Genomic DNA, 13956 nt, shown 5'->3' with positions numbered 1-13956 from the left:
CTCAATAAATGGGTTAGAGTCAAGATAAATTTTATTAGACGTAGGTTTTAGCAGTAAAAGAGTGGGGGGAAGGCCCAACTTGAGTCCTACGGCTGTCGTGATTATGGAGAGGGAAAGGAAGACATTACTTTTAAAAATGATCCTATCACATGCTTTAAAAATCGTGAGTGGGGGTGGGCCCTACTTCATTTCCATCGTGGAGGGAGAAATAATGAGGGTCTTGGTCGTTATGAAGATTTTAAGGTATTCTTGAAATAGTGACTCTACTATCAAGCCGTATTTTCTATTACCTTAACTTGTGAAAACTATTCGTCAAACGAGTTTCAATTTTCATTTTATTTACATTTATTGATATTTTATTAATATGGATATCAGCAATTTTGAAGTGAAAAGTCTTCGTCAATTAGTGAAACCTGGTGTCGTCGATATTAACACGCGATTACTGTGGAAAAACAACGGAGATATTAGTGTCTTGCAACTGGCAATTGATTATGGTGACGACGAATTCATTGACGATCTTTTGCTGAACCAAGTGGATGTTAATCTCAACACGGAATCGTACGGAACTGCAGTCCATCAAGCTGTCAGTCGAGGTGATCTTGGATTAGTGAAAAAACTTGTTAATCATGGTGCGGACATTAATATCAAGTCATGTAGTGGTGATAAGTTTACGGCATTGCATGCCGCAGTGAAATCAAATCAATATCAAATCGCCGAATTTTTAATAAAGTCGGAAGCTGATCTCGCTGCAAGAATTGACATCGGCGGTTTTTATAAATGGACACCACTGGATTTGGCCATATTTTTGAACAAGATTGACTTCGTTGAGTTATTGCTGAAATACGTGAACTTCTACAGAAATCTCGATTTTTGCCACTCCCCTGTCTATTTGGCAATACGAGTCAACAAGATTCCTATTGTCAAACTTTTTCTCGATCGTGGGGCAAAAGTTACGTTTTTGAATCGTGGAACTTTCGGATCATGCCTTTCGCTGACTTTCGAAACAGATAATTTGGAAATATTCAAGCTATTCCTCAATGACAATGAAAATCTTGTGACGACTACTGACGGAGATGATAATTCGCTGATTCATTTGGCTGTCAGAGAAAGTAGCCGTGACATTTTGGGTTTTCTGTTGAAGAACGGTGCTGATATCAACGTCGTCAACAAACATAATCAGACAGCACTTGACTTGGCTCTTGTAAAATTCTCTGAGAACCAACACGGCGACAATAGCCGTAATTTAGAAATAATAGAAACTATTTTGGAACATATTGTTGAATTGTGTGCGGCTAATATGTATCTAATAAAAAAAAATCTACAAGCGATCAGCAGTGAAGAATTTGACTGTTATTATGACGATTGTTCAAGTGATGTAAAGAATATGAAAGACACTAAGATTGGCGAGAGTAATTTAAGTTATCACAGTGTATTATTTATAAGTACCCATAAGTTAGCTATAGGTTTAACTCATGTTCATTCAATTAATAAGAATGAATTAAAATCATTTTCATTATATGAAAAATTAATACTTTATAAACTTGAAAAAGGAGAGGAGAGAAAAAAATTGTTAGTAAAATCTCAAGATTTTTTATATGATTTATTTCATTACGATTTGCCACATGTATTTTTAAGAAATATTTTTGATTACTTATCCAATGACGACCTGAGATTACTATCTCAATAATTAAATTATGATATCTAATATTCATTGTAAATATTTGTAAATAAATTATTTTAATTGTTTATTCTAAATAAAAAATTTTTCAATCTTAATAACAACTTTTTATTTTTTTAATAAGATTAATTAATTTTTCGAAAAATTATAAGTTAGATGTAGATTAATTATAAGCAATATTTTTTCTAACTGATACACGGAAAAAAAATTCGACGAAAAATTCCAATATTACTATCGTAATCCTGGACTATACTTTTATTATCTGTAACATTCAAATATATGATACGAAAATTTACAGTTTTTAAAAGATTTTTTACTATTCACTATCGTAATTTCATTAAGAGTTTATTGTAATCAATTCAATAAGAAATATTACAATGTTACTATCGTAAATAGTAAAAGAATAAAAAATAAGATTTAATTATACTATTTATTCTTTTATTCTTCCTCTTAATTTACAGTGCTGCCTCTATGTTTTTACAATACAAGCTACAAAAATTACGATAGTTGGATTGTAAATTTTCTGAAATGGTATAGTATATGCCATCTGAAGCGTTTACGTATGAAAGACAAGTGTTGTCACAAACCATGATGTGATGCTTGTATGAGTGTATATATATATATAAATACAAATGATGACATCTACTTTGTCTGTATTATTTGTGGTTCAACTATATATATTTATAAATCAGTTCATCTTTATCCACAGTGTAGTGCAGAAATAGAGGTTATTATTCATGACGTTTTTCGGACAATTGTAAATAAGAAATTTAAAATAAAAACTGTACTTTCGTCATTACAAACCTACATAGATTGTGGAATATAATAATTTGGTGGTGTAAGTATAATTATTATTATTCAATTTTTATTAAACTTAATATTCTGTGGGTATATCGTATGATCCTGAAGTTGGCAGATAATTAGTAATTTTCGGATTTTTTTTTTCACCAAAGAAATTACAAAAAAAAAAAAACTAAAAAAATACACATGTAGAAAATTTAAAAAACTATGGGTGCAATTTTTTTAAATATTTTTTTTTTAATTATTTATCGTCTAAAAAAAAATCCAAAAATTATTAGATATCTGCTAACTTCAGTATCATGTATATCGTTCGTTTTAAAATCATTTATCTGGACAAGAAGTTTATTTTTATAAACAATTTAGTAGTATTTTGTGGTCATAGGATAAATGATTCTAAATGAATGAAAATTTATTTTTTCTAATAAATTCAATTCTCCTAATTTTGTTACAGGATAATCTTCATTTGTCGACAATGAATAATTTTACCCGGCTTTGCGAGAGGTAAAACATTTCAATAACCTCAAATTATGGACATTCAACATTTCTTTATGATACTGAAGTTAGCAGACGCCTAATAATTTTTGGATTTTTTTAAAAATGATAAATTATAGAAAAAAAGTATTCGAAAAAATTGCACCTATGGTTTTTTTAATTTTCTACATGTGCGTATTTTGAATACAAATAAATGAGTTATTTATTCATAAATTTTATATATACCAAAAAAATATGTTTGAAAAAATATTAAATAAATGTTTTATTATTACTACTTCAACATGTTTTATTTTTATTTCGAGATTGTATTTTCCTTCTCAATTTAACTGTTAAAAAAAAAAAAAAAATTCCAAATGATAAATTTTTCTTTTTTATTAATTATAAGTTCTACTTTTTTAAGAAAATATATTTTACTCCATTGACTTCTAATTATTATTTTATATTTAAAGAAATTCTACATTACCGACTCATTCATTTTACGATAGTTGTATTAGAATTTATGTTAACACAACTTGTATAATTTACTCTATAGTATCTGATTTTTTCTTTCTGGTAGTAGTATAAATTATAAAATAAAAATTACGATAGTCTATTGTAAAAATTATTATTGAAAACTTATAGTCCAGCGTTACAATACTATATAATGAAAATTACGATAGTTAAATCGTAAAAAATCCGTGAATTTTTTTTCCGTGTACTGCATGAAGAATTTGGTCTCTAGGTAATTAATAACATGGTCAATTTTTCCAATATTTTTTTAAATTATTATGAGTAAGTAGATAATAAGATATTTAATTTATAATTATTATTAATATTATTTGAACGAATTTTCGAAAAGCAGCCTACAATAAATGACCCTCGTTGATACGGTATGTAAATTTATACTTAATTACGTATAACTAATTGTAAAAATATTATTAGGTGCACTCAGAAAATTAAGTAATTGTGTTTATTATCCTAAATTTTCAATTCCAATCATCTAGAATGATTCAAAAGTTTTTAAATGTAAAAATATAGTTAGTGTTATAATTTGTTTTAATAGAGATAAAATAATATCAGGATGGCAACGGTTATTATCAGGATGGTAAAAAAAAAAAGTTTGGAAAATCCGTAAGTGCACACCTCGAACGCTCATGTTACAATGAAATATATAAATTATTAATTTTTATTTTTAATTACAAATTTTTTTAATAAATATCTAGAAAGAAATTCGTCGTTTTTTTTTTTTTTTAATTTAGTTAATTCTATGACAGTTGGTAATAAAAAAAAAATATTTGATGGCAAAGTAGAATCTTATGATATCAGCAAAGTTCGATGATAAAAAAATAAAATTCCTGATAAAATAAAAAAATGGCTGCAGTGTGTGTTTGTTTACATGGAATAGTGCCGGTTTTGACAGAAATGATTTATTAAAAAAAAAACGAGAGGGTCTACAGTAGTGATTTTCGAAAAGAACCTTCTTTGCATAATTCTGAAGACAGTGAAAAAAAAATAAAGTCATTTTGTCAAGCCGTTCACGAAATATCCGTGCCACAGACTTTTTTTGGACTACAGACTAACTGACGTCTACGATACATATTTTTTATTGAACTTTTTTTTATTATAATACGTATCGAACAACTTAATAAAAGTATCAGTCTTATTAATTAGTGTTTCCTCTTTAGGTTAGTGTGCTTTTTATAACGTGTGAGTGTGACATAAAAATAATATATACAGTTTAATGAGGAAAAGTCAAGTGACCTTGACAGCCCTGGTTAAAAAAGAGAATTAAAAAGGATTAAAAAGAACTAATTTTTCAATATTTTTAATCCTTTTTAATACTGCCAATCCTCTCTTAAACGGCCACGTTACATAGCTCAATCCTTTTAAATTCTCTTTTTTAACCAGGGAGGTCCGTTATAAAGCACAACCTCGCCGCTCCGCTTTCGAGGCGTGCAATTGTAATTATTAATTTGATTTATTTATTTATATTAATTATATGAATATTGAATATATTAAAAATAAATTACTTTGTATTTTTAATTTTGTGTAATTGTCACAATTTATTTTAATATTTAATTATTTATAATTTTAATCACTATTATTTATTTATTTATTTAATTCGAATTTTCGCAACGGTTTTTTAAAATTTTTTTTTCGCTCTCTAAGTATTTTAAAATAAAATAAGTAAAGTAAAAGTAGAATCATTAAATAGAAAAAAAGAATAATTTAATTTTCATTTCAAACATTACTCTCAAATAAATATTCAAAACTTTCATTAGTAAAATTTTAAATAGAAATTGCAACGGATGTAGTATAAGTTAATAAATAATAATTAGCGATAGAAAGTAATCATAAGTTTAAAGTTTCATTTATAATAATGACTTATAAATTAAAGTCTCCATTGACCATTTTTTTTTTTAAATAACAATTATGAACGAGCTTGCTGATTACAAAGAAGATTCTAAAACAGGTAAGTGCGAAGTCATATTAACAATCAAGTATTCAGCTACATTCGCTTTCATTACCTGCATTGGAACTTGAAGGTTCAGTCGCGGGATTTTACCATCCCTTTGAATTTGATGTTCTTCATTTTAATATCAAGTTCATTATTGGCGGCACTCATTAGGGCTCAGGTAGAAATTTACTATTGAAATTGTTTTTAGAATACGTTCATGTTTTGAATATGGATTATCGTAATGACAGTTATATACAATTGTACCATAGTGCAATATTTATATTGAATGACCCGCATTTTCATAGTAGTCATTAGTAAATAATTTTGTTTATGCTTTTCTATAACAAAGAATCGTCAATTATGGGTCATAAGTTATTTAAATTTTAAGAGTAGACAGATCATTAGATAGCTATAGAAAGTTACTGAGAGATAGACTGGATAATTATAATAGTCGAGACTATGGCGATTATATAGTCTCCATAGTCGAGATAATAATACAATTGGGAATCCCGTATTGTTAAGTGGACAATTAATTTTAGTAGAGTGAAAACAATTTTAAGGGTAACTCAAGAACTTCTAATGTCTACTATAGGCTTACTTTTTAATAATTTTATCTTTATTATAGGATAATCTTTCCAAAATTACTTTTGTAATTGCAATTGCGCATTATTTTGAATTTTTTTCGTTAAATTTTTTAGAAAATCCAGAGTTTCAGTCGAAAAATGTTAATGACTTTGGTTTTATAACGAAAACCACTAAATACTTTTTTCTTTTAAATCTAATAATTATGTGATATATAATTTTTCTTTATGTACATTACTTTTAAAAAAATCGGTCTGTCAGTTGACCCTGCGGGCCAGCCCCAAAACTTCCCGCTGTTTTCGAACTCAAGAACCTCGAAAACATTATTGTGAATACATTTTCGACCCGGGTCAAAAAATTAGATCTGTTTTAAAATAAATGATAAATTCAAATATTTTTCCTTTAATTCAAGTTTATGAATCGTATTTATTTTATATAAGAATTTAATCTGTTTTTGCCCGTACTATTTCTTATCCAGGCTAATATCAGACTTATTTTCGTATGATATTTAGTCTGTTTTAAATCGCGTTTAGACTAAAAACAGACTTTTTTATTATAATTATTGGTCTGTGTTCAATTGTTTTTAAGGACAAATACAGGACTTTTTATAATTATAATAATAATAATGAGCTTCAATATCAATTATTTCCATACATTATAATTATTTTGATGCAGCATAATAATTTTTTATAAGAGTATAGTAATTTTTTGGATACTTTACTTTCTGTTTCAAGTTTGGTCGACAGCATAATAAAAATTGGTAGATTTCGGGCCAACATTTTTCTCCGTAGCACAAGAATTTTGATGTTTTCTTATGCCAAAATATTTTCAATTTCATCCAGTGAATAGGAGAAAATTCTTGACATTTTAAGAGTTGTTTTATCACTTTTATTCAATGATATAAATATTCAATGAAGACAACTAAAAAATTAAGCTGTCAAATTTTCATTAACTGCCGACATTTTTAAACAAAAGATAGTAAATAAAACATAACCAATTCTGCAACTTAATATTTTTTCATAAATATTGCCCATAAATAAAAATTTTATAAGTCTATGATTTTAATCTAGTTTTGTCCTTGTAAATTTTCAGAACTAAAATTTTTTAAAGTTCACGAATTAATCTAATTTAGTCTGCTCGTAACGCGTTTGTTTTTTAAAGTAGCAGGTGAAAAACAGCTTAAATTTTTCATAAAAGATCAAAATCAGATCAAATAGTCCAATCAGACTAAAATCAGGTCAAATTTTTCAGTCCGGGTAGATCAAAAACAGATTAAAATTTTTATCGAAGTTCAATAACAGACCAAGTAGTCCAAATACAGTCCAGTTAGACTAAAATCAGATCAAATTTTTCGACCCGGGCGAGCTCTTCGAGCTCGAAAATACGTTTGTATGCTGTTCTTTTCGAAAAAAAAACGTTTTTCACCATTTTTTCTCCAACGATATCTCTCAAACGAATAAACCGATTGAGACGGTTGAGGTGGCAATCGACGCGTTTTATCCAGTTCTAAAGCTGATCAAATTTTGAATTCGATTTATCGAGTCGTTTTTGAGATATTTCAGAAAACATAAAAAAAAAATTTTTTTTTAATTCTTTCGACAACGGTTTCTCTTGAACGAATGAACCGATTTTGATAGTTGAGGTGGCATTCGACGCGGCTTATAAAGCTCTAGAGCCCAGTCCATTTTGGAATCAATCCATCGAGCACATTAAAAGCTATCCAAAAAAAACATTTTTGAAAAAATTTTATTTTTGGAATATCTCTGAACGAGCCCTACCGATCGAGCTCAATTTTCTTACAGCTTCAAGATATTGACAAGCTGCGTCGAATGACACCTTAAAGTTCAAAATCGGTTCATCCGTTCAAAAGATACAGGTATTTACATACGTACGTACATACATACATACATACACTCGGACATCATTGTGAAACTAATCAGAATAGCTTCCTATATTAATATTTTCTTATCTTAAAGAATAAGATTCTAAATGTGTTATAAAAATTAAAAATCATGTGGAATCATGGAATTTTATAACTAAATCTTAGTTTAATAAAGAATTACTTTTAAAGTCGATAAATGTCAATTGATGATATAATTACACCGGCACACAAAAAAAAATAAGTTCTCTGTACTTTTGACGGGACCGATTTATTCCCATGTATTTTGACCCGCTGAATCCGAATCCGAGGTCCGTTTAACCCGTACACCCTCAAATTTTTGGAAAACTTTAAAAAACCTCAAAAATACACAAAAATCGACCGTTTTTTAAATTTATAAATTTTTTTAACCCTAACTAAGCATGATTTTTATGTATTTCGGTCCTCCACATACTAACCTGGAGTTTATTTAAAACATTAGCCATTTAAAGTCTGAGTAAATTCCAAAAAACCCCAAAAAATTGCAAAAAAGCAAAGAAATTCTTAGTGTTGTGATGAAAAAAATTTTTTGAAGCATGTTAAAATTTTTTTATGTTTTAGGCCAAAATATTTTTTATATATATATATCACAGATCGAACAATATGATTTCTTTTATTTATTTCGATTTAAAAAATGATTTTTGTTATACCAAATTTTATTTTTTTCGATTTTTTGGGAATTTTTGCCATTTATTTAAAATTTTAGAGATGTCTGAGCCATGGATGTTCGAGAATTATATGTGACAGATAAACATACATGAAAATAATTATTTATTTAGCCCTATAAAATTTTTTTCATCACAATACTAAGAATTTTTTTGCTTTTTTGCAATTTTTTGGGATTTTTTGGAATTTACTCAGACTTTAAATGGCTAATGTTTTAAATAAACTTCAGGTTAGTATGTGGAGGACCGAAATACATAAAAATCATGCTTAGTTAGGGTTAAAAAAATTTATAAATTTAAAAAACGGTCGATTTTTGTGTATTTTTGAGGTTTTTTAAAGTTTTCTAAAAATCTGAGGGTGTACGGGTTAAACGGACTTCGGATTCGGATTCAGCGGGTCAAAATACATGGGAATAAATCGGTCCCGTCAAAAGTACAGAGAACTTATTTTTTTTTGTGTGCCGGTGTTATTATCTACAGTATTAAAGTCTATTTTCGAGTACAAAATTATTTCATATGAGAAAAACAAAATTATAAAATTTTTAGTTATTGTTAAGTATCTAATATATATATATATATATATATTAGACTGGGCCAAAAAAATCGACTATTGTTTTTTTTTCGATACTGTGATTGATGTTAAGAGGTGTATCGTTACGATTATTAGTTTTTTGGAAGAAATTTCATTTTTTACCCAAAACTCGTAAATCATCTATCTGAAAAATTTGAGCAATATATTCTTAAAGGAATTAAATTCCCTCCAAAAAATTTCTCTTATAATATTTAGGTTTTATCTCTCTTATAATAATTAGGTTTCACTATATTTAAAACAATTTTTTTAAATATAGTGAAACTTAAACTTTCAATTAACCTTCTCAATAAGAATTTATAAATAAATTGAGAAAAATATAGGTAGCCCGAACTGGGAATCGAACGGCAATCAATAGCCTACGGTACCGTACCCCATTTTGCCCCCCCCCCCCCCCCTTTTCCCCTTATGTACGTACTCTCTTAATTTGAATCAGTGAGAAATCCACTGGTTCATTCAGTGAGTAAAAAGGTCACTGGTGAGTCAGTGAGATTCAAAGTTGCTCACTGATGGTAAAGGAGAACCAGTATGGGTTCACTGATTCTCGAGTGTCCGTTGTCAACAGCGACTTAACCTGTGCGAATTTAGCGCCTCATCTAATGATTTGCAATATCCAAATGACCTTAATCGATAGGTCTACGTTAGGTCTGTATAGGTCCACCAAAATTTTCGTTAGGTCCCCTATAGTTTTTTTATAAATAATTTTTTAAATTTTGCAATAAAAAAAATTTTATTTTAGCACCTCATTCAGAACGAAACCAATAAACTTGATCATTTTTGCATTTCTTATCGTTAGGTCCGGATTGGTCTCTAGTTTTTGCATTGATATTATTCATTATATTTGTTTTATTAACAATTATAAATAATTTATTATCCGCGCATGCGCTCAACACTATTCATAGCTTGGCGCGAAATTTCTAGTTTACCTGTCTTGTTTACATTGTATTAATAAAAAAACAATAAATATACATCAACTATTCTCATAAAGCTTAATTAATTATAATCTACAATTACTCCCAATGAGAATCTTACTTGTTGCTCACATGTATATGAGTAAACATATGTCAGTATATATAAGCCACACAAAAAACTATGAAGACCATTATTAAGTTGGCGCGGATATTTAATATTTTTCAATAATCGATATACTAAAATATTGCTCTTTAAATGCTCTTTCAGAATCCACAATGGCTCGAGTCATAAATTTAATATTTAATTAATCATCATCAATTAAAAATACAAAAATAATTTTTGTGAAGCTCAATAAATACATTTTATTTTTAATATTTATGGCTGTCTTTAAATTTCTCTCTTTTTTCTATTAAGAGCAACGATTTATTTAACGAAATATTTAGATTTAATGCTAATAAATTGAAATTATAATTACTATGCATCATTTAATATTTAATTAAACTGTGACGTCGCAGATTGGTAGTGGGTGCAGCGACAGGGGGTGGGAGAAGTCGTGTACATGAGCACGAATATGTCGCTGGAAATTTTGACATGTGCGTGGAATTTAAACAAGTAGTCTAGTAAAATACACATATAAATAAATATATACAAATATTTAAATAAATAAAGATATTTATGTGTTAATACATATAAATTTTTATGTATTATTAAATAAAATTAGTATCAATTAATAATTATTGATATCAATTACAATAATACTGATAAGGTTACATTAGTATTATAAAATGGATATTTGGAATATCGCTATTTTAAGAAGTTAGTTTTAATTGTTGATATTATTTTCTAATTGAACGTATTAAGAGTATTTACGGTTATTACAAAAAAAAATATATATATGCAAACGTAGGGGCATTCTCAGGCAGTGTCCTAACTTTTTAAAAATATTCAATGACTTTGAACTGTCAACAGTATTGAAATTTCATTAGTTTAACAAGATTGGAGTATTATTCTAAAAAAAGACAACGCAGTTACAATTTTGTGGGATGTGAATTGTTAAAAAAATTATTTACAGTTCATATCAATTAGGAGTTATATAAGCGAAATTTGGTAAATAAACTTTAGCCTAAAAAATTTGACATTCCAAATTATAATGTTGACATGAAGATTTCACTGACATTTATTTAACAAATTTCGTTCAACTTCTAACTGATATCAACTATGAATAATTTTTTTTTAAAACTATGTCTCGGCGAAATTGTTACTGCGTTGACCTTCTTTGAATTAATTTTTAGACTTTTTATTAATTAATTATCAAAATTTTAATACGGTCATTACAATTGAAGATGATAGAATGTTTTAAGAAGTGGGGGAGGGGGGCACTGTCTGAAAATGCCTATAATTAAAAATTAATTTGCAGGACGAATGCCATTCCGGAGGGAATACTAAAGGGCTTAATCTAACGACTGGCCAATTAAAACATTAAAAAGAATAAAATGTCACGTTAAAATAAGTTTTCGCTACCATTCAGGTAATATTTTACTTAATGTAATTAATGTTTCATTTTTTTTTTTACTATTGAGAATAATTGTTTTTTTTTAGATGCAATAATATTTTTCGCTAGTAATGAAGTTTAATTTAAGTATAGAAGAATATAATGCTTCGTTTCGGTAACTGTATGATCTATAAATTGAGATTTTTTTTAACGAGTAAGAAAACACTTTTTATTCAAGAAATAAAAAACAAGTTAAAAGTTATAATTTCAAGGAAGGTTTGAAAATTGGTGCTATAAATAAATTACAAAATATATTGTGATCAAGAATATTATCATTAAATAAACCTAAACTCAAGTATGAAAGTATAGTCTTTACTTCTTTTCAGTTTTGCTTGAATAGCAAACAAAAGTATCGATATACGGAGATAGCTAATGTATTAAGTTATTAAACCAAAAAGAACTCTAATTCATGATTGATCTTAAAAAGCTAATAGTCATGAGTTTTTACACTTATTTACTTATTGAAAAATAGATTTTGTGTTATTAATAACGTTTATCATGATAACTAACTAACAGGGATTAGAATTTGAGATTAATTTGAGGGTTCAAATGGGATAGGGTAAAGCTATTTCATAAAAATTTTACTTAAATCTATAAAATTTAGTAATCAAAAAATAAACAATTTGTTATGTTTATACATAAAAAATTGTCAGTTTGTCTACAAAATTTTTAAAAGTAAAAAATTTCATATGATAATTTATTTTTTTTTAAATTCATAATAACTATTACGTGTGAAGCTTGTGCTGCGTTTTCTATTCTGATGATCCGTTGATGTTTAATGAATAAATATTGATTATTAATTATATGTTTCAATTATTAATTAAAAACAGAAGTCATGCCTATTAAAGTCTACTAACATCTGTCTAAATTTTTGCAATAGTAAAGTTTTCTAACTTTAAATCCGACGGTTTTAACATATTTAAATACAAATAAACAAAAAAATGTTAATCAAAGTTTTAATATTTAATCATTGACAATAAATAAACAAGTAAATAAACAAAAAATATCATTTTGACTCTATACATTGGGAAAAAAAAAAAATTGTTCAAAAGCACATATTGGTAAAGAAAAATTTACACTTTGGATCTAAATTTTTTGTACACTTTTTGATTAACATTTGCCTATAAAAATTTAATCACCAATGTATGATTGATACTTTCAGATCCCTGTCTGCATATTGTCTACTACAAATAATGTAATATAAAAATGTAATTATAATAAATAAATAATCATAATGTAATATAAAAATGGAATAGTTAATTATTAAAATATTTAATTATTGATTGCAGATAGTAAGTGGAGTTTGAACGTTACAAGAAAATACATTATCTATTTCAACACTCAATTGTTCAAGAGGATTTAAGTTCATCATTTCTTCAACTTTCTTAGAATTGTTGGAATGCTGATTTTGGATGCTGATAAAGGATTAGTTGTTCATTATAAATTTATACATTACCACTAATCATTGATGATAATGATAAATCATTGTTTGCTGTTTCACATTGACAACAGTTTTTTCGAAATGAATTTTAAATTAATTAAAGTTGATTTAATTAATCGACTAAGCAAATATTTTCTTACTATAGGAGGGAAAATGATTTAAAAAAAATTAATAACAAAATAGAGTTACAAAAACTGCATTTTGATTTCAATACAGTTTTTTTTCCACTGTGCAATTAATTGAATTAGTTTAATAACAATTTTGTTTTTCTTTTTTAATCGATATATAACTGAACCAATTCTAATTATTTGTCTTTTTACAAATATATAATATAAGTAATTTACATTAAATTTTTCTCAATTAATAAACAAACAAAGAATTTTATACTATCCGTTTTTTCAAATCTTAAAAATGATCGACTTACAGTTCGAATTTTTTTCAAATTTTGATGTTGACAACTCGAAATATTTTTGAAACAAACTTTTTTGGATAGGATTCTATCTTTTAAACTAAAAATTGTTGTCTTGGTACTTCAAAACTTTTTAAAAATTTTTTCTTCACCTCTAATTATAATAAAATAAATTGTACTAGTCATATTTTGAACAATTAATAAAGATAAAGTTATGAAATGAGTAATTTATTAAAATTTTCATTAATTTGTGGATGTTTATCCAAGAAAATACTTATTGCCTATAATTAATTTACATTGGACTGAAAGTAAAAAATTAAGAAGAAAGATTATCTAGTAAATAAAAATCAACGCAATTTAAATAGTAACATTAAATCTGATTTAAAAATCCTGGCTATACGAAGTGACTAATGATGTAATTGCAAGTTGAACGATTTTGTATTTTTTTATTTATTGAACTAATTTTTCATGTAACAGCAA

The 13956-nt window shown here is 26.8% G+C and overlaps 1 protein-coding gene and 2 long non-coding RNA genes across 4 annotated transcripts; all 3 read left to right on the top strand.

Annotated features, from left to right (window-relative positions):
• Positions 1-364: 364 nt before the first annotated feature.
• LOC130673950 (putative ankyrin repeat protein RF_0580) lies at positions 365-1497 on the top strand. Its single transcript, XM_057479163.1, has 2 exons — positions 365-1409; positions 1493-1497. The coding sequence occupies exons 1-2, from the start codon at positions 365-367 to the stop codon at positions 1495-1497; spliced, it is 1050 nt and encodes a 349-aa protein (XP_057335146.1).
• A 639-nt stretch (positions 1498-2136) lies between these two features.
• Positions 2137-3251, top strand: LOC130672978 (uncharacterized). The gene is made up of 2 exons (XR_008990808.1): positions 2137-2516; positions 2931-3251. It is a non-coding gene; the product is annotated as an uncharacterized LOC130672978 (long non-coding RNA).
• Positions 3252-10596: 7345 nt separating this feature from the next.
• On the top strand, positions 10597-13471 carry LOC130672798 (uncharacterized). 2 transcript variants are annotated; one of them, XR_008990770.1, is made up of 5 exons: positions 10597-10890; positions 11492-11602; positions 11674-12687; positions 12789-12834; positions 12916-13471. It is a non-coding gene; the product is annotated as an uncharacterized LOC130672798 (long non-coding RNA). The 2 variants fall into 2 exon arrangements; XR_008990771.1 differs by having other exon boundaries at positions 10603-10890; positions 11674-11921; positions 12916-13466.
• The last annotated feature ends 485 nt before the right edge of the window (positions 13472-13956 follow it).

Source organism: Microplitis mediator, chromosome 8 (genome assembly GCF_029852145.1).
Source record: "Microplitis mediator isolate UGA2020A chromosome 8, iyMicMedi2.1, whole genome shotgun sequence".
NCBI lineage: Eukaryota > Metazoa > Arthropoda > Insecta > Hymenoptera > Braconidae > Microplitis > Microplitis mediator.
Note: the sequence above shows the minus strand (reverse complement) of the source record. Positions and strands in the feature narration are given on the sequence as shown.

What these genes read in the sequence shown, in the direction of transcription:
- LOC130673950 (XM_057479163.1), top strand. Translation starts at nt 365, where the DNA reads ATGGATATCAGCAATTTTGAAGTGAAAAGTCTTCGTCAATTAGTGAAA.